The sequence below is a fragment of the Odontomachus brunneus genome, unplaced genomic scaffold (assembly GCF_010583005.1).
Source record: "Odontomachus brunneus isolate Ranch 3 - 2012 unplaced genomic scaffold, Obru_v1 Obru_scaffold_072, whole genome shotgun sequence".
Lineage (NCBI taxonomy): Eukaryota > Metazoa > Arthropoda > Insecta > Hymenoptera > Formicidae > Odontomachus > Odontomachus brunneus.
The window spans coordinates 1,165,441-1,191,463 of record NW_022639522.1 but is presented as its reverse complement, the minus strand read 5'-3'; the positions used below and the strand labels follow the sequence as shown (position 1 = coordinate 1,191,463).

General features: G+C 35.6%; 3 protein-coding genes across 32 annotated transcripts in view; 2 read left to right on the top strand and 1 right to left on the bottom strand.

Moving 5' to 3' along the window:
- LOC116846976 (formin-binding protein 4-like) overlaps positions 1 to 9,080 on the top strand; it is a 10,094-nt gene extending 1,014 nt beyond the window's left edge. For 3 of the 7 annotated variants that reach the window (XM_032821464.1, XM_032821465.1, XM_032821463.1), the window contains 11 exons: positions 1,511 to 1,619; positions 1,741 to 1,920; positions 2,010 to 2,175; positions 2,256 to 2,992; positions 3,165 to 3,562; positions 3,772 to 3,905; positions 5,924 to 6,069; positions 6,162 to 6,407; positions 6,580 to 6,911; positions 7,252 to 7,581; positions 8,094 to 9,080. In XM_032821464.1, coding sequence (XP_032677355.1) covers positions 1,511 to 1,619; positions 1,741 to 1,920; positions 2,010 to 2,175; positions 2,256 to 2,992; positions 3,165 to 3,562; positions 3,772 to 3,905; positions 5,924 to 6,069; positions 6,162 to 6,407; positions 6,580 to 6,911; positions 7,252 to 7,581; positions 8,094 to 8,186 — 2,871 coding nt within the window. In that variant the 3' untranslated portion in view covers positions 8,187 to 9,080. Of the gene's footprint in view, positions 1 to 376; positions 748 to 928; positions 1,084 to 1,510; positions 1,620 to 1,740; positions 1,921 to 2,009; positions 2,176 to 2,255; positions 2,993 to 3,164; positions 3,563 to 3,771; positions 3,906 to 5,923; positions 6,070 to 6,161; positions 6,408 to 6,579; positions 6,912 to 7,251; positions 7,582 to 8,093 lie in introns of those variants that run through there. The other 4 variants (XM_032821461.1, XM_032821462.1, XM_032821467.1 and 1 more) reach the window with 4 other exon arrangements.
- Positions 9,081 to 10,505: 1,425 nt separating this feature from the next.
- Positions 10,506 to 14,056, top strand: LOC116846992. The gene is made up of 7 exons (XM_032821519.1): positions 10,506 to 10,990; positions 11,228 to 11,644; positions 11,780 to 11,996; positions 12,142 to 12,250; positions 12,337 to 12,458; positions 12,588 to 12,815; positions 12,899 to 14,056. Exons 1-7 carry the CDS (start codon positions 10,808 to 10,810, stop codon positions 13,354 to 13,356), a joined length of 1,734 nt encoding a protein of 577 aa, XP_032677410.1. The 5' UTR covers positions 10,506 to 10,807; the 3' UTR covers positions 13,357 to 14,056.
- LOC116846989 (twitchin) overlaps positions 14,047 to 26,023 on the bottom strand; it is a 105,189-nt gene continuing 93,212 nt past the window's right edge. For 23 of the 24 annotated variants that reach the window (XM_032821495.1, XM_032821496.1, XM_032821497.1 and 20 more), the window contains 16 exons: positions 23,915 to 25,013; positions 22,254 to 23,479; positions 22,022 to 22,155; positions 21,282 to 21,489; positions 20,783 to 20,935; positions 20,459 to 20,685; positions 20,021 to 20,311; positions 19,287 to 19,658; positions 18,540 to 18,596; positions 17,863 to 18,023; positions 17,451 to 17,571; positions 17,221 to 17,363; positions 16,808 to 16,964; positions 16,184 to 16,501; positions 15,597 to 15,710; positions 15,140 to 15,342 (listed from right to left, as the gene is read on the bottom strand). In XM_032821495.1, the coding sequence (XP_032677386.1) occupies positions 15,140 to 15,342; positions 15,597 to 15,710; positions 16,184 to 16,501; positions 16,808 to 16,964; positions 17,221 to 17,363; positions 17,451 to 17,571; positions 17,863 to 18,023; positions 18,540 to 18,596; positions 19,287 to 19,658; positions 20,021 to 20,311; positions 20,459 to 20,685; positions 20,783 to 20,935; positions 21,282 to 21,489; positions 22,022 to 22,155; positions 22,254 to 23,479; positions 23,915 to 25,013 (4,984 nt within the window). Of the gene's footprint in view, positions 15,343 to 15,596; positions 15,711 to 16,183; positions 16,502 to 16,807; positions 16,965 to 17,220; positions 17,364 to 17,450; positions 17,572 to 17,862; positions 18,024 to 18,539; positions 18,597 to 19,286; positions 19,659 to 20,020; positions 20,312 to 20,458; positions 20,686 to 20,782; positions 20,936 to 21,281; positions 21,490 to 22,021; positions 22,156 to 22,253; positions 23,480 to 23,914; positions 25,014 to 26,023 lie in introns of all 24 variants that reach the window. The other variant, XM_032821494.1, reaches the window with a different exon arrangement.

The following is a 26,023-nucleotide window of genomic DNA, read 5'->3' as shown; positions in this document are numbered from 1 at the left end:
CTTTATGATATGTGGAAGTATATACGCAATGTTTCTCTGCATCCGCTAATCCGATCCGTCCCTCACGGATACGATTTGGTAATCCGATTAGCCTAGGGAACTTTCTCTCTAGACAATTTACATCATTGCGATTAATCCGATTGTTACACGTAAACACCCTAGGCTGCGTTCAGATTCTCCACCCGGGTATATTCTATTACTAGAAGTGCTATAGTTTATGTAACATATACTGTAGTGTTTCTAGTAATAGAGTGCACCTGAATGAGGAATCTGAACGCACCCCTATGGCTGCGTTCCGAAATTCACTGTCAGTACTGAAATTCTATAGTATATGTGACATGAACTATAGATTTTCAGTACTGACAGTGAATTTCGGAACGCAGCCTATACTTGCTCAAGATGGACGAGATATTCTAGGTTAAGTTAGGTTGTGATGAGTGAATCTACGAGTCTTTCATAGTAACTGGTTTTCCGCAACACGGAGAAACATTGTTGCTAATTAGGCTACGTAAATGACACATGTATGTGAAGATGTTGTATCATAATGTATATTTGCAGGTCGAAATGTACGTGAGCAAAAGTTGAAGTGAAACTCAAAAAGCGTATTCCGCGCTGCGAATTGGTTTCAGTTCTTTTTGTTACATTTAGCGATTGTTCTTGTATTTTTTATTATGAAGAGACGTCAGAGAAGGCCGGTATTGACCATCGATAAGCCACAAAGTACTTATCACATTGAACACATGCAAGGTAAGTATCCATCAATCTTTTTAATTTTGATATAAATTTACTAGCTACGATTACTACAATTATCATTGGTGGTGTTAACTTTACATTAGAAATAAATTAACATTAATATAAAACATAGTTAATATATATTATATAACTTGTACATATTGCATGTATATATTTGTAAATAACATGGTTATAGGTAGGCACAAGCCAGCAAATAATGTACAACCTGCACAAAATGAAGCTGAGAATCCATTGGCCAACTTGTTATGTCAGTACAATTCTGACAGTGATACAGAAGATTCCAAGAAAGATGTACAAAAATTGGACGATCAAGTCAATGATTTCTTTAAGGTAAGTTCTAGATAACCAAATCTGCAGAAAAAAATTTTCTGTAGCATCTGCAATAAATATTTTTAGCAGCTTAGTAAAAATACAACAGGATTTGTCACTAAAATATAATAGTAAATTAATGATAGGAACTGAACAGGTCTTTTATATATATATATATATATATATATATATATATATATATATATATATATATATATATATATATATATATATATTTTTTTTTACTTTTTTTCTGTTATTAATTCTTATTGATTTATGTCAGTTAGTTCTGTTGACAAAATTTAATACAAGTATAGATAGTTCTAAATTTGTTATAACATTTTAATTAGATCTATTACTAATCTGTTATTATATTGCAAATATTTTATTTTATATATAGCGACATGTATTCTATACATATAAATTTAATTTTATATATATTTTGTAGGAAATTCAACTTATTGCTCCAGAACGACCCACCTGTAATGTTGCTAAAGATCCAACCTTAGCAGTTAAGACAAATCCACAATCTACACATCATATAAGCCAACAAACATGTAAGGAAAATTTGTAATAAATAAATTTTACAGGATACATTTATGAATATTACATTTATGAATATTACATTTATGAATATCACTAAAAAAATATTCAAAAATATTTACATAATGATTTTAGTATGGCAAGAATGTTATGACAAATCTAGTGGTTATCCTTATTATTGGCATATCGAAACTGATGAGGTAACATGGGACATGCCAGAAGAGTTACGGTTGATAAAGAAACAATCCGAGATGGAATCTACAATAAAACCTTCGGTTCAAAGTCCCCATTGGGTGGACTTTTCATCTATTGCATGTAAGTTATAAATTTTTTAATTTTTAAATTTTGCTTATGTGTGTATTTGCTTAATAATATGGGGTATTATTGATGAATGATCATTACAGATCGGCAGTCGCAAGCAAATATACCAGAGGGGATGATACCACAGGAAGTAGTAGCAAGGAATCGGAACAGATTTATTCACAAAGAGACAACCAAAAAATGTACTTTGGAAAACAAAGTAGAGACAAGAAACGAATCCCCTGCGAAGGATGACGATTCTGACGATGGGTATAATACAATTAAAATAAAGTATTAATAAAGAGTAATTTTTTCTTCATAATTAAAAAATATACTTTTTTTTTTTGCAGGCGGATAGAAATGATAACATCGTTTGGTAGCGATGGAAGTGATTCAGAGGATGATAATAATTCCTCGGATGAGAAGAAGGCATCGATACTGCTGTCTGAATCAGGAAATTCAAATTCTGCACTGTACCCAAAGAATAACGAGATAGGACCTACATTTTGTCCCACGGGAATGCAATCGACTACCAGAAATTTGTCTCGTCCCTACAAACCTGATTCGACAAAGGCAGTTAACATATCAAATTCTACGGATCTACCCGAACTGTCTGACGAGAGCAGGATAACCGAGTCTGATAGCAATAATAGTACACTTCAAACAGAGAAGGAATTGTCTATGGAGAATAAAAGTAGAAAGGATATTAATAAGTTTAACGCGGTTCCAAAATTAGATATTAACGTATCCTTAGTGCCTGGTTATGGAGATGATTCAGATGTAGAGGAGGAAATGAAACCTAAACAGGAGATAAAACCTTTGTTTCCAATCGCTCAGGATGACAATTATGTAAGCACGACCAACGCGTTGAAGGATACTGCTTTCACAAAAAGTTCTAGCAATGTGCAAGTTTCCGATCAAAGTAACAACGGCAATATAGATGCTCGGGAAACAAAGAGCGATCATGAAAAAACAGAGGAGAAGGAATTGAAGATAGACGAGGACAAATCTAAGACTAATATATTTCTCGAAGACATGCAAATATGCGGGAAGGCTTTCCAACGGAAGAAACGAATAGCATTTGATGGTATTATATCGATTGTTTTCATCTGTTTTTAATTCGCCAGAGATCATTGAGATTTATTAAAATAATTTTTTTAATAATTACAATATCGTATTATTTTAAATCATCTTTGTTAACAACTTCTAATGCTTTGTGCTTTGCATTTAGAGATAATTAATAGCTCCTAAAATTTCAGTTACATCTAACAAGATCAAACAAAATAACATTTATCACGATAACGCGATTCAAGATAATAATAATGATCTTACAAATAATGGAACTACTTCACGTAATGACGACGGTGATGCGGAAATGCATAGTCAGTCGTGTATAGAAGGCCCAAAGGAGTGCGAAGAAACACGTGAACAAACGGAGCAATGCATTAGTGTCAAGCCTGAAGAAAAACTCAGTTCTAAGGAGGAATCATGCGACTCGGAAGTACCTGTGGAACACAAAACAGCGTCCAATCCGGTCGAAGAACGAACCAACGATGAAATGAATGATTTATCGCAGATTATAACAGAGAAATTAAAGTTTCTTTCCGAAGGAAGGGAGAGCGTCTCTGCTGTTCAAACAATGCAAATTCAGTTACAAGTTAGTATTCGTTCATCGTACGAAGATAATCATAGGAAGTAATTATTAAGCTATTTTATTTATTATTATAAATATTGTTCATTATTATAAATGTATGTCTTTATATTATTTATTGTTGGATGTGAAAGTTGGTTTGGAATATGACTATTAAATGTCTAATATGTATAAATTATGATATAAATTAATTGTATTTTACTGTTATGTTACAGACATTATCTACTGCATGGAGCGCAGGTAGCTTAGAGGAAAATTACTTTCAAAAGTGGCTGACTAGCACAAATCATGAATTGGAAAGACTAGAGCAAGATGCAGCACCAGCTGGTTGGCTATGCCAATGGGATAGGTACAGTATTCCATTCGCAGTTTACATTATTACTTTTCTATGTAAATATAGGTTTCAAATACGACATAAATGTTCAATGGCTTTATATGTATCATTAATTTATAGAGAAAGTGTATATATATATATATATATATATATATATATATATATATATATATACACACATACTTGTATACAAATGTTTGTATATATATACACTTATAGCTCTCGTATAAATAAATAAATATATGTATTTACTTATTTATACGAGAAGTCATATATGCAATTGTCATGTACTACTACATAATCTCACCCATCATCAAAAAAATTTGCTTCATATGTAGAGTGAAAATCTATATAAAATACGAATTAGTTAATTAACGGATCTTTTTCTATCTCTCTCTTTTTCTTTCTTTCTCTCTCTTTCTAAGGTGTAGGTACACAACTTTCAAAGATATCTTAAACATTTTAATACTTGTCAATCTGTAGAGCACCTCCAAAAAGTTTTTAATTTTTTATAACTTAATTTATGTGTGTTTGTGTACATTCAAGTATGTAATATTTGTAAATTTGTTGTCTCTGTACGATTACATATTCTTTTTAAAAATTGCACTTAAACTGAGTAAATCAGTAATTACTATTTCAGTAATATTTATGATAAACAGTCAATTGTCGCATTACGTATAAATATAATTTTAATATATGTAGATACGTTTCTCCTTTTTTTCTAAAATCTACAATGATGCGGCTGATATATTTTTATTATTTCATACAGAGCAGTTTAGCCTAAGTGATGGTGCAGTCGCCTGTAAGAATCACAATCTCTTGTAAAGAGTGATTCATTTTCTTAGTGTTAAATCGAGTGGTTGTTTCTTTCTTATGTAGAATCTAAAAAGTCATTGACCTTGTGATTTTGTGATGAATTACACGTGCCGAGTGATACTGCAATCTGTTATCTAATATAAACGCTACTGCAATAATCGAGTAACAAGCACGAGTTACTCAGATTGAGAATTTGTTTGTGTTTATGGACAGTTATAAGAAAAGTGCGAAGCTGATGTAAAATTTCTGAAACGAAGATAAGAAGATACCACAAGAGAGAAGTGACAATAACTCCAATATTTCTTGATCGCGCATCAAGATTTCATTAATTATTCGCGTTTTAATCATAATAGCGTGTATAAGACGTAAAAAAAATTTCGAAGAACTGCTTCTAGAGCAACAACGAAAGTATTGAATTGAAAAGTGTTTTATCGCTGTTGAAATTTCTATAGTGATATAATTATTGGAAACATCACAAACGAATTTATTGAGATAATTTTTTTATATGTTAAAATATGAATTCGATACTATTTACCGGGTAATAAAAGAATATTATAAGTTCCAAAAGTACATATTATCATTAGGTATACATTATCTGTGTGCCGAATCTCACTTTTTCAATAAAACAAAAAATAAAGAGAGAAATTTCAAATTATTTTCCGCACATTAAAGCGCACGAAAAATTGATTTGACATTACCTATTCGTTACTTTATTCGATGACATACGATGAACTTAACGATGTAAGTACTACCCTGTCTATTATACTTTATTAATATCTGGTATTCTCTGGGACTATATACACAGATATCACAAATAAACCAGATATTATCAGGACTTAATTTTCATCATTATTGCCCTCGCATTCAGTCACGATTCCTCACTTTCCCTTCACTTCTTTGCTGTAATCTCACATTAACGTTTATCCCACGAGAGAACGCACTCTCATAATTACACAATTATCTCCCATCTCCTGTAACTGAAAGGCCTACGTCGGGCAATACGAGACACGACATTGCAGGTAGGAGTGTTATATTAGATTATGTTCTATAATTTTTTATATTGTCAAAAAAATCTGGTGACGGACGATATCGCGTGAACGAATGTTTCGTCACGGAAACATTACTTAAGCGTGTATATGGATGTAACATAGAAAAATTACTTGCAAAAATGTTGTCAGTGATCTCATGTACTGCCTTTTGGCGGGGGATTTTTCTAGGTCACATAAACGATATTTTTATCATAATACATCCACTGGAACGTCACAGTGGACTTATCCCGACACCGGTATTGCCGGTGGCACTGAGGAGATGGAATTATGCACGACTCCTCCGCCACCAGAATCGGAAGAGTTATCAGTCACAGGTATGCCTGCATGTATTTCTTATCTGCCAAGACGTTATCAATTTACGAACGAAACTTTAATTAATCTTTCTAATTTTTTATCATCACGTTAGGATCTCCCGGAACAAAGAAGCCGAAGGAGAAGCAGACTGAGGAGATGGATGATAATAAGGTGAATGACGAGAATGTAACAGAGGGACGTCCCGCGGAGTTGGAAGTCCCACCTTCATCACAGATATCTAATCCGAGTACGCCGCCGCCTTCGAGGATATTTGAAGAAGACCTGAAGAAGGACAAGAGAAAAAAGGAAAAATCCGACGACAAACCCTTGGACGTAAAGAGAAAACGTTTTGGGAAAGGTAAGGAATTATTACATGGAATGAAATTTACAATTGCGGTTGAACTTTATTTAATGTAAATTACCGTCCACACTTATTGTACATTCGTGGATAATACATGTTAATAATACATGTTATATCATGAATATAATTATTAATGAATCATAATAAGATTAGGATATTCTGTTCGCAGAGAGAATAACGGCTGTGGATACGGCTCAGTCAGTGAATCCCACCTTGGAATCCTTGTCCTATGCGCATCCGCAAGCGGCTGTCTCACCACAAACTTCGATACCTGCGAATCATGCGAACATGGAGCCTCTACCGCCTGGCGTCGACTTGCCAGACACGTCTTACGAAGCGGCAACCCTGAAAGGAATCATCTACAACGCAACGTCCCAGCAAAGTAACGCGATTTACGCTCCTTCGATAGCGGACCCGACGATACCTATTTTAAGCCATCAACCGGGCTTGCTGCAGGAGCCGTTTGTTCACTATCCAGCTTTCCATCAGCATTTGCATAATGTAAGAATGCTCTTGTGATTAAATATTGATCAGTTGATGCCTCCTATTGTAGCTATAATTATATTTTCGTACTTGTGCATGTATAATGTGTGTATAATATTTTTCATTTTAATAATATTAAAAAATTTACATACAAAATGTTTTACAGAACTTGTAATCTTAATTTTACTGGTAGATTCTTTGAGCAGTTTAGAGACAATTTTCTCTTCATGAAAATGAGGAATGGTAGAGGAAAGTCATTATTTTATGACAATCCTTTGATTTTTGATATAGATTTGTAACTAATATATATTTATATACAGAAACATACAGAATTAATGTATCTCTCCCTGTATATCAGCAGACAGCTGCAATTGCAGTTGCGAACAAGCACAGTGGGCAGAGTGCAATTCAATTCATGCTAGGATATACACCGATCTATTCGAACAACAAAATTATCGCCAAGCCACCAGTTAAGGCCGCGAAGGAATCTCTAGGATCCGCTCTCGATTCCTTTTACAATGACATTGCACGTATCGAGAGGACGGAAACGGAACGGGCAGCGCAACATCAAGATACCATAGTAATGGAACAAGTGTCCGCACCGGCTGCGGAGGAGGCGAAACTGCCAGAAGTAGAACCTGAATCCGTGCCTTGCGACACAATGACGAAAGAGAAAAAAAAGAAGAAGGTAATATGTGTTGTCAATATGTGTTACTACAAAACTATTTCTTCACAATCAACTCTTTTCATATCACTCTTTCTTTTAGAAAATAAAAAGAGCATGAAATATTAATATCAACAAATTAGACGCGTTTTAATTATTTATTAAAAAAATTAATACTAAGAAAATTAATTTCTAACTTAATTAAATTAAATTTAGCATTTCTTAGAGTAAAAATCTTCTCTGGTTTATTAATCTCCTTTTTCTTTTGAAATTGTTATAAAATACTTTATGAAATATTTCTTGGATATTTCTTGAGGCACACATACATACACACACACACACACACACACAAAATGTGTGTCTTTTTCTACTATTATCGATATTAAGCTTTAATATAAGTTTAAACTTTATTTAAATAAAAATTAAATATAGATTATAAAATTTAAACGACGTTGGTAAGAACAGGAAAAAGTGCTATTGATAAACTTGAATGATAAACGCAAATCGTTCAAAATTTGGACGTCGTGTGATTTTAGTCGAGAATCAGCATCAGCAAGAAGCATAAGGAGATGTCGACCATGGTGGCAAAGTGGCAGAGGGTACAAAAGAACTTAGAAGAAAACGTGTAAATAATAGAAGTCCAATTAAAATAAAGTAATTGCCGTTTATTGATTGCCGTACAATAAATGATATTATGTAGAGATTAAACTTATAATTCTCCGCAAATTCATGGTTTTCGTTGTACATATGTCATAATGTATTTCTAATATCGTTAATTGCAACGATTTTTCGTATCGTGTTAACGATATTTGTCTTACTTATCGATAAAAAGAAACATTCGCATTTAAGAATAGTCATAGTGGCATGTTGATGGGACACCGTAGTTTCCTATTATCCAAAGTTATTTTGAGATCGCATCGATCTGCTGCTACATCGCGAATAATGAGTGACTTAAGATGTGATTTAAGATATCGAAACAAACTTAAAATATCGTCTAACAGAGGACAGAGAATACCACTGCTGCTTTGAATGTGTATTCCAAAATATATGTGTAACACGTGTACACGATATCGCGTGTAACAATCGTACAATGATATCATTTGTATCATCTAATGCAGTACTTATCTCTCGTGTGACTATATATTTTGTGATCATAAAATAGATTCCACGATAACTTTGGGGTTTGTCGAATATTTTATTATATGTATTATCACTGTTATATAATTACATTATTATCATCATCATAAAATACCATATCATCATCATTATCATCAGTATCATTATTATTATTGTTATTTTTGTTACTGCGCGTGTTTTATAGAGAATGAAGTATGTGTGCGTTTTTATAAATCGATACGTTTCGTTCAACACTGAGAGATACTACTCTAATCGATGTAAATTATTTTTACACACTATACAAGGCGATATTTAAAACTCCAAATTGCATCTGATGAGATCATAAGTTATAGACACTCTGTAAACAAAGTGAAGTGAAAATAAATAGTAAGGTGTTTGTGATATTACTATGTTTGTTCATGAATTCAACACTCTAAATTGAATGTATATACGCAATCAATTTGATATTTTACGGTGGGATTTTTCAATTACCGCGCACACACACACACACACTAATACTATGAGCCATATGATATCTAAGAGACTTTTCAAAAAACTACAGAATACAAACTTTAGAATTTACAGAAATAACGGGGATTCAAATAGACTCGTTATTTCTTAAAATTAATTTCAAAATCTTCGCTACGGACCGCCACTTTCTTCAACGAGAAATTGAGGTAATGATGGATATATAAAAGCATTTATACGGAGCCTGCCTTCCGTTTCACGCATATACGCGCATTTATCTATAGTTTATGTTTGCTCTTATTACAACCTTGCTTTAAGTCATAAGCCGTAAAAAATTGACCAACCACAGTCGATTATTCTTCTAAAAATCAACCATGGTTGATCAATTTCTTATGTCTTAAAGCAAGGTTGTCGACAAGGGCTTACGTATACTGTAGGAAATGTGCGCATAACTGGATTGCATCACTTGAATTTCAATAGTAAATAAATATCTATTAAATCTTCGCTTTACTAAATAGATAAGTCTATAATATACTAAAAATAATTCTATTTATATATTTTTTATTTAGAGAGCTTATTCCCTTTCCCTGTGTGGCAAGTCATACACAAGTGAAAGTAATGGATATTAAAAAGATTAGCAAAACTCCTACGTAAGGTAGAACATATTATGAATCATACTCAAAAGCATAGCTGTATACTTAACATATGCAAGATTTACATATTTCTTTTTTTATTGTAATATTGTTTTTTTACGGCTTCGCTCTCTGGATTCTCGTATTCGACAATGTTTCAAATTCGCGCATTTCTTGATCTTTTGCATGCGCATGTGGCCCAGTGATGAATTTTTGCAAGATGCCGCCGTCCCAGAAAGCTTCGTGCGCATGCGTAAGCTAACGTCACAGGTAGAAATCAGCTGCGTTCAGAAATGTATCTAGAGTGTAGTAGTAGGTGCTATAAGGGGCCCTTGTACTGTTCCCGTGTATGATTATAAACAAGTGTCAACGTGTACTAAGTGAATAGTTTTAAAGATTGGCTAGTGCTACATGATAATAATGAAAAAGCTCTCTGCGCGGTAATCTAGTTCTTGCTACGCTCCAGTGTAATGCTTTTCAGATAGTAGATCACATGGTCCCTTTATTGAAACAAACTTGCTCTGATCCACAGGTGGTTAACGATCTAAAATTTATTATCATTCATATTACTTGCACTCTATTCCTATCAAAGCAATTTTCCTCCCTCCTGCTAATTTCTTCACATTTCTTTTCTCGCAGGGCCCTAACGATACCTTAGATTTGACGAAAGTATATACGTAAGTGAGGACTCCGAGCGTTTGCTCTGTACGCATGCGCGAGTCATATCTTGCAAAAATTCATCACTGATATGGCCACGAAGCATGTGATGTCGCTACATTTCGTCGCTACAAGTTTCATAACCTGTTACACGCGTTAACTTTAACGATTAATATCTCATTTTGCGAAGCAGTGCGACGATTTTAACTTTCATATTCTATTTCTACATGTGAAAATACACAATATTGTTGAGTTTGAGCCAAATTGGAGGTGAAGACTCTAAACTGTTTAGAGTCAATTGTCAAATGTTGCAGAAAAATTTTAAATATTAGTTGTCATACTGATATATAATATAATCACACAGAAATAATATTAAAATGGAAGATCAAAATAAGAATCTCTGCGTGGCGCTAATATTGGAAGATTCACGATTATTAGTTAATAGGAAACAGTTGGTCAGTAAGAGTCAATACTTTGCTTCTCTTCTCTCAGAAAATTATATCGATCATCTGCAACAGGAACATGTAATCAATTATGACATTCCTATTTCTATATTAAAGGTTAGTTTCTTTGAAATCTATATTTTATTATTTATTACTACTTATTTCTACAATATGTCCCACCTTCTTGTCTTATTCAATATTTATTTTTTTATTTATTTTCTGTTTGATATAAAGTTTATGTATTATTTTTTATGAAATAATTTATCTATTTTAAAAAATGATATTAAATATTAATATAATAAATTATAATTATATAATTAAAATATATAAAATAAAATGATAATTTTTGTATAGGATTACATCAGTTGGATTCATGATGAAGACTTTTGTATGAAATTTGATTTTGTATGTAGAACATCCTTAGAAAAATATTGTAATCGTAATTCTTATGAAGATCTTCTGAAGTTGTTACATCTAAGTGTCTTGTTTTCAACGGATCAGCTAATAGAGGAAATAACAATTATAATTGAAGCTATTCTGGTGATACCAGAGTATTTAATTGATATTTGGCTTGTGGCAATAGACTTGGGTCTTTCTAAGCTACAGGATATTTCTTTTGCTGCCTGCTTAGATTGTTTTGATAAGTTGCCAGTTGATAAACTCGTGCATCTAGAAAGTAACAATTTACAGAAATTAATTACCAATGAAAATATATCATCTACAGAAGAATATATGCGCCGTATATTTTTTATGTGGGTGAGGACTAATAAAGTAAGTATTATTTCTATATACAATAATATATCTTAAAATTAGTACATGATGTATAACTTCATTTTTTACTTTTGAAACCAGATTATACATAACAGTTTACAGCAGTTATATATAACATATTCAAATACTTTGCAGATAGAAGAATTACCTGTTGCACTATCAATTCTGATAAACAAAAAACCAACAATTTTGAATTGTATTATAGATTATGAGAAGCCTCAAAATCATGATAGCAAAATCTTCCTTTACTGTTGGGATGGTAGAAATTTTTTCAAACATTCTACATTAACATATCCTGAAAAAATCACTGATGCACCACAAGCATTAGTAGGAATGCAATTTATTGGCAGAAGTATGTATATTTCTTTCTTATTTAGAAACTATCTAGGGCATCATATTTACTTATTTTTACTTTTACTTATTGTTTTACTTAGACTTGCTTTACTTTTTTACTTAGAAACTATCTAGAGCATCATATTTACTTAGTGATCATTTAGGATATAATTTATATATCTGTGGTGGCGAATATGGCCTGGGCAGAGGAAAGTTTAATGAGAAGATTTGGCGTTACTCTCTTATATCTAAGAAATGGTCTGTTGAAGCACAGTAAGTATCCTGACAAATAGCTGTTACAAATACAATTGTAGTGCAATTGTATATATATTTATGGAACTAATAAATAAAACTTTTAGCATGCCAGTTCCAAGAAGGCATATGATTACTGTATTTTTTAAGAACAAATTATACCTTATTGGTGGTGTAGGACGATATCGGAAACAGTTGAATAGCGTCAACATTTACAATGTACATTCACGTGAGTATTTTTTATACTACTAAACATGTCACACACAATGCAAATATTCCCTCAGCATAATATGTTTTATAATACATCTATTATTAATACTTTTTTTTAATCCTTATTTCTTTTTCTCATATTTTACAGGCATTTGGACAAAGGGTTCGTGTATACCTGATGGCTTTACTAAAATTCCCGAATATTGTGTTGGTGATGACAAATTAATTGTATATGTAATCCAGCTTCATGTACTTATATATTATAGCAAAGAGGATACATGGACATATTTTAAATTATTTAATAACTCATCTCCTTATAATTCCTTATCTGAGGAAATAATATTGATGGGGCTAGATGAAACTGCATGTTTCATTGGTGAGTAATATTATAGTTAATGTACTACATGACATTTACATGTGAATAAACGAGTGTAGATTTGACGTATTTTTTGTTTGTAGATATCACAGATAAAGATGTGTCAGACAATATAGTTATTAGATGTATAAAATATGAGACAGATTGTACGAAATGTCTTAAAAATGACACTAACTACACGTGTGAAAAGAGGTCTTTATGGTGTGGACCTCTGTTCAAACAGGGATGTTATGAAAATTATTGCGGCTTAGATACATTTTTCATGCAACGTAAGGATAGTAATAACATATACTTGTGGTTCTGTCAAAACTTTTCCTCATGCTATGGTGGCACATATGATAATATTCACATACATACATTCCCTATAGAGGAATCTATAAAATTTGAATCGCTTTTCTCTTTTTCTTCTACAACTGGAAAGCTTTTTCACATAATGGATCCAGCTAATTTGTATTCTAAATCAGAAACAATCACAATTACACAACAATCTTCATCATTATTACAAATTCTTACATCTGGCATAAAGACATCATGTAATTGATCATTTTGTTACTATCTGCAATAGCAGAAGAATAATTCCAGACGTCTAAAAGATGTCTTAAATCTAAACTTAAGATGTCAGACACCAAAAAAGACATCATAAAAACATTTTCAGAATTTTTAGATATCTTTAAGATGTCATAATGTCGTCTGGATATATTTTTAGCGTGATTTTTATACATGTATTTTATATATAGAGTAATTAAATTCAATATTTGATAAAAAAAATATTGACGACTTAATTGTATTTTATTTGACTTGAGTAATATAATTTGACTTTGAGTAATATAATTTTTAATAGTAATGAGAATTTGTTAATAGCAAATATTTAATATCGAATATCATATATCTTATAAAAATATATATCTCAAGTATATGAAGAAATAAAATTTAAACAGTTTCTATTTGACGAACTTCTTTCAAAGTTTACTTTTATAATGAATCCAATTAATTTATATATTCTATGTAAAGTCATAATTGTTTATAACAATCTTTTTTCACACTATAAATGAGCAGTGGTGACGTGCAATGGAGTATTACGCACCATCCGCCATTTTGCCAAGAAATTATCAATAGATCCACACATCTCAGAGACGTTGCATTTCTGTGTATAACTTCGTATGTCCTACCTGTATTATATATGTATGACATTATGTATGATATAATGATGAAAGAACAAATACAATTTGACTCATTTTAAATCATACTTTTTATTTATCGTAAATTTTCTGACGGAAGCAGTCTTCAAACAAGTATAACACGACGATGCGTACCATTAACGTGGAATAAGAGAGCACATCGCGGCAATGCCACGTAAATATCACGTAGTTGTTCTTAACGCCATCGAGGGATTCTCCCAATGAGATTTTTGGATGCTTGATGTTAAAAACGGATGTTCGAGGATGCTGGCGGTCTCAACGGGAAAATCGCGTTTGGTCGTGATGGTTTGTCGATGCCAGATTGATTCCGGCGCTACCGCGATGTGTCGTAAATGGGTGAGTGTGTTTATGTATATACTCAAGTATGCCGAGTCGTGTAATACAGCAAAGCCGAATATTTAGCGTAATAAGTTGCGTGTGCTATCCACATTTAATGCTTGTTGGAGACGCGAATTCAGAGTTTCGTTGTTGTCGTTGTCGTCATTGTCGTAATAAAAGCGCGTCTCGACCGTACGGTTCATGCGACATGACAAACACACACAGGAAGAAGATACAGTTCCAAAATAATTTACATATAATATAGGCGAGAGAGTAAGATAGTCTTCCAGTTCTCCTTATTTTTACACAAAAATGTTATATATCCTAAAATATCGCAATTGTATAATGAGCCGTCTCTTATCTTCGACTCACATTCGATTATTCGTTCGCATGGCGTGCGCGTATTTCTCGGTGTGTGTGCGTGCGTGCGCGCGCGATGGTGTGTGTGTTTGCATTTGTGCGTATGCGCTTTTTACGCGCATTGTGTAGTTGCGTATGTATATTCTCGTTAAATATCGCGGAAGCTGAAGGCCAGTAGAAAGCGTGAAAACGACCGATCGGAGGTGATTCGACACCGACGTCGGATGTCCGCGTCAGAGACGTCGAGAGTACATTTCCTTTGGAGAACATAATCGGGTGTCGACCATTCAGAAAAGTTGTCTCGCGCGCGCTTCTTGGATTGGAGAAAGATTCGCGAGTCTAGATGTAGATCCGCGTGTTCTCTACGTAGAATACATCAGAGTAGACACCCCGATTCGGTCATATTGCGATACATAATCGATGTATAATCCGGTACTAAGATTCGTTTCACAGTTCGCCGGCGCTGACGACGTTGAGAGCGAATGCCGAATTCGTCTCGCCCTTCTGGGCGATCGCGCGCGCCGAATATTGGCCAACGTCGCTAGCCGTGCACGTCTTGATGCCGAACTCGAAGGAGGTGTTGCCGTCCGAGCTGAAGTGATATCTGCTGCTCGTCTCGGGGATCGCCTTGCCGTCCTTCAGCCAAGTCACTGGAAAATTCACGCGTAATTAGCGCATTTGTCGCGTAATTTACACGCTACTGCTTAAGTATGTATATGTTTATGTGTGACATATATCAGATTAATTTATAAGATAATACATTGTGCGATTATTACACGAAGGGTTAAAAGTGACTTTGAAATAATAATGAGTTAATCGTCACGCGTTGGCATAATCGGTAACGAGTTTATGACGTATTGATAATTGATCTTTGCAGTAGATTTTTGTAGCAGACTTCATTTACCTTTCAGAGGCGCGGTATCAGTCTTGCATGTGAAAGTCACCGACTCGCTTTCGCTCACTGTTGCAGATTGTGGGAATGTCGCGAACGCTGGGCTTTTCGGCTCCTCATTCGGAGCTGCAAACAGAGAAATCCACTTCTTCAGTATTTGCCAAATATTATATACTAATATAATATATCGCATATACTACAATCACTATTAGTTATTCTCGAGTTTATATCCTATTTTCGCGATTAGCGACTCGCAATTCTGAGAATCAAATCCCACCTTACGTGTTATCATTAATCATTTGAATGAATTTGAATCACAATAACTTTAAAAGTATCGAAAATAATCACTACTTTTGCCTTATCATTGTACATGCAGACAAGCAGAGTACGTACAAACGAGTTGGATAGTAGCAAATGATAAAAAATATCTTCAAAACTTGATAAAAGAGAATTTCAGAACTTGGTAATGGAAATTATAATAACTCGTTATTTCTTGAGTAATAATAACAAATTTTTAGAATTTTTTAGTAATAATAATACATTTTTAGAATTTTTTAGACCTTTTCAATGATACAGGATAGTTCGATGTGATTTCTTACCGAGTACGCTTAACGTGCACGACGAGTAGCTCTCTCCTGCATCGTTGAACGCTTCGCACGTGTAAGTGCCGGAATCCTCGGGGAATATCTCGGCGATGACCAGTTTGTGAATATTAGCCTCGCTGGTGTACTGGAAGTCCTTGCTAGGCTTAATTTCCTTGTTGTTGTGTAGCCACACCACGTCGAACTTCTTGGCGCCGATTATCCGGCAGCTGAGCGTCACTGCTTCGCCGTCCTTCACGTACATGCTGGTCAGATGGTCCACGATCTTCGGCGATTTGTCGTCGCTCCTCTTCTTCGCGGAAGCGTTCTCCACGGCTGAAAAGAGAACACATTGGAGTTCGGAACAAGAATTCCATCGCGATTTCCTTCTGTTTGAGTCATGAAAAACGACATTTGTCGATTCCTTTGCTAATAAACTTGTCCTTTGTCATGAAAGTAACATAAAATTAAAAAGAAATTAATTATAAATAGAACTCTCAACTCACACACATATTAAGGATATTAAATTAAATCAAATTAAATTGGATTTATAGGAAAGAAATTAAATCATCTTAGACTTAAATCATTTTAGAATAAAATATTTTTAAACGGAAATATTGATAAAATCTGGAATGTTCTTACGCTTAATGGTCAGCTTGCAGGATGTCGTGTCGCTGCCGATGCTGTTGGTCGCCAGACACTTATACTCGCCTTCGTCTTCGGGGAATACTTCGTTAATCGTGAGTGTAGCCACTCCGTTTTTGTACTTGAGATCGATGATCTCTGACGAGCTCAGTATCTTCAAAAGAACAAAATAGAATTGAACGCATAAAGAAGCTTAGCTGCTTACGAAGCAATTATCATTTCTTTTCTCTTATATAATCAATACAATACTGTTTTATATTTTGCAAGTTTTGGCATTTATTAGTCGTCGTGACACTATCGTATTCATTAATTTAATTTATACTGGATTGCATCGACAAGTAGCATCGACAAGTAGCATCGACGAGGATCTATCTTTATATTAATTATTCATAAGAAAATTGCATATGTACCTTGCCATCTTTATTCCAAGCAATTTGCGGTTCCGGGTCGCCGTCGACCTTCACTGTTAGCTCCAGCTGCTCGCCGTCATTGACCGTAAGATTTTTCAGCTTCTGAGTGAACTGTGGCGGTCTCATCGAATCGTCCGAGGGACCTTTAACATTTATTATATCGATCAGTAAAATTGAAGGCAAACTATTTTAGTCACTCGGAGCGTAGTATATTAAAATAATAAGCTTACAGATAAGTTCTTTGGTGGCGCTTCTAGATCGTGATGGGCTACCGGTGGCATCGAGTTTCGAGCCATATTTCTTGATGCTTCGTTTATCGGAAGATTCGTTGATTTTGACGCTGGAACTATCCTGAAATTTTGTATTAAAATATTAGCAATTACAGTATATTTATATTTCTAACGTATATTTATTAATCATGATTTTTGGAAATAAACATAATAAATATAACAAAATAAGATTGTTATAATTATATGTTTTAATTATATGTTCTCTCTCTCTTAAAAGAATTTCTACATAAGATAATATACTTATGTAATATATGAGAAAAGAAAGACTAAAATTTATAAAATAAAATAAAGAAAGAGAGATTGTTTTAAAAGAAAAATGATATATATAAATTATATTCTTTTTTATGTATACCTTATACGAAGAGGTGGTGGTGGAGTGCTTGCCGTTGTAAGAAGATGTAGAAGATTGAGTCTGATTGGTTGTGGAACTGTAGCCGCTGTAGCCGCTGGACTTGTGGATTGTTACGATCGGTGGTGGTGCCGGTTTCAGCGGTTGCTCGATGAACCTTCGATCTTAAAGACAAATTACGGTTTATTAAACAGTGACATGAAAGATGAACACATAATTCATTATTTTTACGTAAATATTGGCTTTCTACACAAGCGAAGTCTATAAAAAAAAGTCTATGTAAAAAAGTAACAAAATTTGCGCTTTGCTAAAAGTAAAATAAGGGTAAAGGAAATGATAAAACTGAGAAGCTGTCTATAAAATGAATAGGGAAAGCGTTAATTTAACGTTAAATGTTCAACGTACATAGAGTGTAAAGAAAATGAGTATTTATACGATAATTCAAGGGGGATTGTTATCTCTAGAGTGTTGTACTTTAATAAATTCAAAGTTTCAGTTATTTAATTTGGACGATATAAAAGATAATCTATTAAAAACATCATATGTCATAAAGAGAATCTCACAAAATATGATACTGACGAACATCTATTACAATAATGGGGAGAATGATGGACATCTATTATAATAATGGGGGGTGAGGATAGGAATAACAAAGGGAATAATCTCTGAAATAGCTCTACCTCCGGAATGTAGGAGGTCGTGCGCTAATTTTACTTGCTCCGCCGTTTCTCCAGTGCCTATAAACAAACGCTCATTGAGGTCTGCTTCGTGAACAAAAGTCGACATAGATTATATACAAGAGACATTGTACAACGATATTATATTATCGATATGTATGTATAACAAATCATAAAGTTCAGAATAGAAGTGGATCACAAGTTTCTAAATTGTGGAATCTGTGTTTCAACTGTGACAATATAGAAGTATTAAAATAAAATCAATAAAACAAATCCCCAAGTAGAATACAAAGTCATATAAAAGTCAAAATGACATCAAATGATATAAAAGTGATATCATTTTGATGTCAAACGATGCCATTTTCATAATAATTTCATGACAATGATGTTAAAATGATATCATCTTAAATAATATCATGTTAAAATGATATCATCTCGACATTAAAATGATTTTGTGTTCTACCTGGGTTGATATTTGACGAAATATTTAATTTTTATATTAAGATATGTTAAAATAAGACACGAAATATCTGGCAAAGTATTCGCTTTCTGTTGACTTTATCTTATTTATTTTTTAATGTATAGATTTTTTTTTTTGATTATATGATTTATTGTTGTATCGACAGTATTAAGATTTGAAGTCAAGTCGTATAATGTAGTAATTGTGTGTAATAATCTCGTAATATTTTATCTTTTAATGCAAGATATTTCATCTATTTATTCGTTTGATTTTTGTGGATCGAAACGTACCTTCTACAATGACTACACAGCTGGTCTCGTCCTTGCCATGCTTATTGCTAGCCACACAGCGATATTTGCCGCTATCTTCCGGCTTGCAGTCGACGATCTCCATCGTGACAACGCCGTCGGCGTTGCTCATGGGATAATTATGCTTGGACAATTCCTCCCTGTCCTTGTACCATTTCACAGTAGGCGGTGGGTTACCGCTCAGACAGCAGAGCAGTTTGCAGGTCTGCCTGATCTGGATGACACGAGGTCGTAGCAGGAAAGTGAAGCTCGGCGCTGATTCGATCATCTCTAGCCACACGTTGTAGCCAAGCGGTTCTCGTCTACGTATTGGTTGCAGTTCTGGCCTATATATCGGAATTTCTCTAGGTAATGCTGAAATTAACAAATAAATTATATAAATCTATGATATAAAGTATCTTTACGCGCTGAAATACAAATATACAATATAGATCAAAATGAAAATTTTGATCGACGTTAAGCAATACCAATGTTTTGAATATGATTGAATAATTAATTATGATAAATTTTCCAATATATAAATGAAATTGTGTGATACAGTTATACAATTATTGAAAGAATATTATCCAAAGGAATATGTTAAATTATATATGATAAAAATTAAGAAGTGCGCGATAACAACATGTATTATTTCTAAATATAATAAATTATATTGCACTTAGAAATATAATTATACAAATTTGTAAAACTATAATATGAAAGAAGAGAGTACTTACGCTGCACGTTAAGGAAGACGACCTCTTCGCGATAGCCGTAATGGTTCTCTGCGCGTATAATATACTCTCCTCTGTCTTCCAACTTAACCCTATTGATGACGAAAGTGTAATCGTCACCGTGATACCGTTTCATAAATTTGACAGATTGCCGCAGTTCCTGGTTATTGTGCGACCAAGACAGGGTAGGCGCCGCAATTGCGATCACACGGCAAGTGAACTTCACGCTTTGTCCTTCATAGGCAAACGCGCTTTGCGGCTTGATGACGAATCTAGGTGCTGCTTGTCGGCGATCTGGAAAAAGATATCCATTATTAACACAAATCGCCTGTCTACAAAATTCTAATTAGTCACCTTCTTCCAGTTTCGACGTTATCAATAAAGGCAAAGAAAAAAATAATAAATGAACACACGGATTGTCATTGTACATTAATTATTTACCGAAGCAGGAGTCGTAGATTCTGTATTTGTCGATTAAGAGCTTCCTGAGCGACGAGTACTCGGCTAGGCGGCCGATGGGAAGAACATACTTGTCCCAATTCTCATATTTGGCACGTAATCTGTCTCTGATGCTGAGGTAACGACTGTTGGCGATCGGGTTGGTCCATTTGCTATGGTCACCAGTCAGCCACGGATGAAGAAGGCACTCGTGAGCGGTCATGCGCTTCCTGCGAAGAGCGAGAATGTACATGAATAATGTGAATGACAATAATGTGAATAGAGCAATAAAGGGAACGATAGTGAAGATTTCACGATAATACGTACTCTTTATTCTTGACGAGTAGCCGTCTGATGAAATCTTTGCCTTCCTCAGAAACGTCGCGGAACGCCTCCTCGTCGAAGTCCCAGTCGCACGCCTTCACGTTCTTTAAGGTCTCGATGTCGTTGTCGCCAGCGAACGGTGAAAGACCACTCAATCTATGTGAGTGATTCATATTTAATCGATACGCTTATTTTCTCCTCAATTCAAATTTTTCTTTTCTTACATAAAAATAGATATATAGAATTTTATTATTGAAAGATATAATTGATAAGGTATTTATGCAATTAAATTATTTGTGCAACATGACGTGTAATGTCAAATAAGTCGCATAATATTTAATTTGCAAAGACAAGTGAAAATTTCTCTCTCGAAATTGCAAAAATACAACTTTAAAATGTAAATTGGACGGTCTACGATTGTTATAATTGTGAGAACTCGATAGAAATATAGAAGGGATGTATATAATTATTATAACTGTACGAGAAGATTGGATCCACTTACAAGACATAAGCTAATACACCGCAAGCCCACATATCGGTGTAAAAGCCGACGGGCTCACGCTCGACGATCTCAGGAGCAGCGAACTCGGCAGTGCCTGTACTGATCTTTACTACTTCGTTCGGATCGAGTTTCGTGGCAAGACCGAAGTCGATCAGTTTCACGTTTGTACTATTGCGAGTTTGGCACATAATATTCTCGGGCTTGATGTCTAGAAATGTTCAGATCATATTTATTTGATATTTCAATAAATTGATTGTTCAGAAGAAAAAATAGATTTCCATTTGCCACTTTTTCCACACAACACCGCTCTTATTACATTTAGATTCAAGACTTAAAATATAAAATTCGGAATCAATATTTTGAGATAAAAATGAACAATTAATTTATAATTATCAATGAATTGGGTGACAATTATTAATATAAATAATTAATAAAAATAATTAATAATTAATAATGTATTGAAGATTAATAGAAACATTGATAGAAGAATTGATAGGAAAATAATTAGTAATAGATTGAATAACAAGATATTAATACAGCAATATACATTAATAGAATGATTAAAATTTTGATTAAGAATGAAATGATTAAGAATAAAAACATGTTTACACGATCTATTTATATCTTGTTATTGTCTTAATAAAATAATATTTTTCTCAAGAAACAAGATTCTCAACAGACTCCATGACTCCATTGTACCAAAGAAGTCACCATGAAAAAAAAGATTAACGTTGTCTCACCGAGATGGATGATGTTCTTCTCATGCATATGCTTAACGCCCTCGCAGATTTGCCTCATGTAATTGATAACCTCCGCCTCGGACATGGTGTAGCCCTCGGCCGTGATCCTCTCGAACAGCTCGCCGCCGGACAGGCTGATGAGACAAATGATCGAGATCAAGGATAACGCGAATCCGTCTCGTCTCACACGACGACACGCGGACGAGCGTCACGCCCAAAAGTGGATACTTACAACTCGAAGATCAGTACCATCTCATCGTCGTCTTCGAAGGCATCGTGTAGGTTGATCAGCTTGGGATGGTGCAGCTGATTCATGATGTCGATCTCTTTGCGGATCAATTCCTTCTCCATTATGTGAGACACCGGGATGAACTTGGCGGCGAAGATGTTGCCGGTGGTGCGTTCACGGCAACGATGCACCACGCCAAACGCGCCGGTGCCAATCTCCTCGAGGATGTCGTACTTGTCGTACACCGACGTGTGCTTGATCTCCACCGGTTGCGGCACATACTTGCTGTAGACGTCGAACACGAATTGATCGTAGTCGCGCGGCTTCTCGTCGCTGCGCCCGCGAATCTTCTTGCCGCTCGCGTCCACCTCATACTCCTTCTTCTTGAACTCCCTCTTGATGACACCCTTCGTGGTGATCAGCGGCGTTACCTCGCTCGGATCCGAGCGTCCGTACACGTTCTCAGCGCATACCCTGAAGTCGTACTGGTGTCCGGGGCTGAGACCGGTCACCGCTAATGTGCAGAATCTGGTATTGCCGGCTCTGATCCAGGTGCTCATCGGGTGCTCGCGCTTCTCCACCACGTAGTTGGTGATGTTGCTGCCGCCGTCCCAGACCGGCGGCTTCCAGCTGACCGCCAGTGAGTCGTGGCCGACGTTGTCCACCTGTGGGAACCTTGGTGGGTCTGGACGGTCGCTGATCTGGATCTTGATGATGGCGGAGTCCTGGCCGAGGTCGTTCTCGGCAGTGATGCGATACGGACCGGAGTCCATGCGGCTGCCATCGCGAATGGTCAACACGGCGTGCCGTTCCTTCACCTCGACGGCGTAATGACCGCCAGACTCGATCACTTCGCCTTCGCGCACCCACGTGATCTTCGGCTTGGGGTAACCGGTGAACGGGATCTTGATGACGACGTTCACGCCCTTGTCGAAGAAGGCGGTGTCACGGAATCGCGGCGGCACATTTAGTTTAGGAGGTGTCTTGATGAAGAGTTCGCCCTTCGTGGACTTTACACCACACTTATTCGCCGCGCGGCAGAAGTACTCGTCCGCGTCCTCGCCAAATACGTCGTGGATGATGAGGTTGTGTGCTTCACCTTCGGAGTAGATGTTATAGCGGCTACCGCTGACGATCTCGCGGGCTCCCTTGAACCAGGTGATGGTTGGTTTCGGTGTGCCGATGATCTTGCAGTGGAAGTGAGCATTGTGGTTTTGGACGCAGTTCACCTGAGTTGATGAGGCAAATGCGAGGCAATTTAATCTTGTTATTTCGACCAGTAAAACGCAATGCAAATGTCTGAACGACGTAGCGAGAAAATACGTAGCGAAATTTTCTCAGAATTAGAAAGTTTCCGTTACAAGTTACTTTTTTTCAGTAACGACTTGGTAATGGCGTCTTTTTTTGTCAATAATAGTAACGTAATTACATTTTTTAGCCGGTAACAATGTAATTTAACTGTAGAATAAATATAATCGTTATTTTTATCGTTACTTTGAACATACAGAAAATATATACATGAAATAAGTAATAGCGGGTCATAAAAAAATAAGGAGTTACTTTCCTCAATGGGTAATAAATAACACAAACAGGTCACTTTAAAAAAATAACTTCTCTCAACTAACTCTGGATTTCTGAAAAACGCAAGTTGGGAAAATACGAACCTTGCTGAGGGGCTGGATAATTTCCGGAGCCTTTGCCGCCTGCGGGTCGACGATCTTCACGGAGGTTGAGGCTTTTGATTCCAGGCTGAGGCCAGCTATGTTTTGAGCGAACACTCGAAACTCGTACTGCCTGCCCTCGATGAGGTTACTGACGTTGATCTGCGTCGGCAGGCAGATACTGACGTTCACACGTTGCCAAGCTTGACTGCCAACCTCCTTCTTGTCTATCCAGTAGCCCTGGATCTTGGCGCCGCCGTCCGTCTCTGGTTTCTCCCACGATAAATTGACGAAATCGCCACCGACTTCAGTGACCTTGGGTGTACCGGGTGGTCCTGGTGGATCGAAGGGCGCCTTTGCCTTGATCGGATTAGTACCTTCTAGTGGCGGGCCCATGCCGTTATCGTTAGCCGCCATTACCCTGAAGAGATACTCTTGACCCTCGGTGAGACCTTGCACGACAAAGGTGGTGTCCCTGCAGAAGGACGATACGATGATCCAATGCGTATGACTGACGTCGCGGCGTTCCACTACGTAATGGGTGATTCTGAGGCCGCCGTCGTATTTGGGTGGATGCCAGGATAGAGTGCAGGTATGCTTGTCGATATCGGACACGTCGAGAGGCCCGATCGGAGGACCGGGCAGTCCGGTGATGTAGACGTTGAAGGATGCACTGACGCTGCCGCTATCGTTGGAGATGGACAAGTCGTAAATGCCGGCGTCGTCTTTCTGGATGTCTTTGATGTAAATAATGAGGTACTCGTCGAAGACCGTGTACTTGATGTGCGTGGTCTCCACGATCTGGCGGCCGTCTTTCTTCAGGGTCACCTCCATCGGCTGGTCGCCGCTATAGTAGATCTTGATCTTCGTATTGTCGCCTTCCGGTAAGTAGAGATCACCCGGCATGCGCTCAATACGTGGCGGCGTGCCGATCTTCAGCCTGCACGTGGTCGTGGCGATGCCGAGCGGGTTCGAGATCTGGCAGCTGTAATCGCCGTCATCTGCGTCCCACACCTCGGAGATTACCAGCCTATAGATACCGTTCAAAGCCTCTGCGCGGAAACGACCGCCGAGAGTGATCTCCCGGCCGTTCTTCAGCCACCTGAAAATAGAACATAACGAGAGTTATGATAATCATTCTGTTCGAAAGGGACAAATGATCTCGTAATATTGAAACTACTTTTACTAGTTAAAGAAATAAATACAGTAAATGGGGAGAAGTAATATTAATTAATAATAATTAATATTCTAACTAATATTGAATATATTAACCCGTAACCGGTAGAATGGGGTCCCAGGCACCCCAACTAATTTTATTTTCGTGATAATTCCTAAACTATCCACTGTATGGCGCTAATATCTTCAGTACCTTTCGAGTAACAGTTTTCAGTGTGATAGAAGAAAAGATCGTCGAGTTATTTGTAAATAGCTGTAAATTATATGCATTTGTTTTTCGTTTGGGGTCACAGTGACCCCACTGTACCGTTAACGTTACTTTTATGAAAATAATTTTCTTAATCTTCAGCTCAATATGACTCATTCTTCACGCAAAAGAGTAAAAGCTCTTGCCTTTCAGTTAGTAGAAGCTGAACTTAAGAGACATCTTACAACTCAATATATTCATAAGCCATTTTAATAATTTCACCTATTTTAAAAATTGAAGAAACTGAAAGATCTAAAATTATTTTGCTATCCAGAGTAAGATATAATAAATGTTCTAGAAGTAAAGATATGAAGTTCAAAGAAGTATATGTTAGATGCAATGAACCAGTATGCACCAAATGTGCAAGTATTTGTAACGATTGCATCTAAAAACTCTCTAAGATTTTAATATTTTATTTAATTTAATAATACTTGTTTGTATTTGTATTGTTTATATTTTTTATATAATCTATAATTTGTGGACTTAGATTAAAACATAATTTTTTTTCTTTTTCCGATTATTTGTCTTTCAGTGTATTTTATTTCAACACTGTCCACATTGTGTTTATTTTATAATCAGTTAACGTTTTTTTTTTAGATTACTGAAAAACTGAGACTGTTATTATATATATCTAGTTGTAATATAATGTTCGTAAAATATTATTTTCGAACTATAAAGCGTTTTTCTTT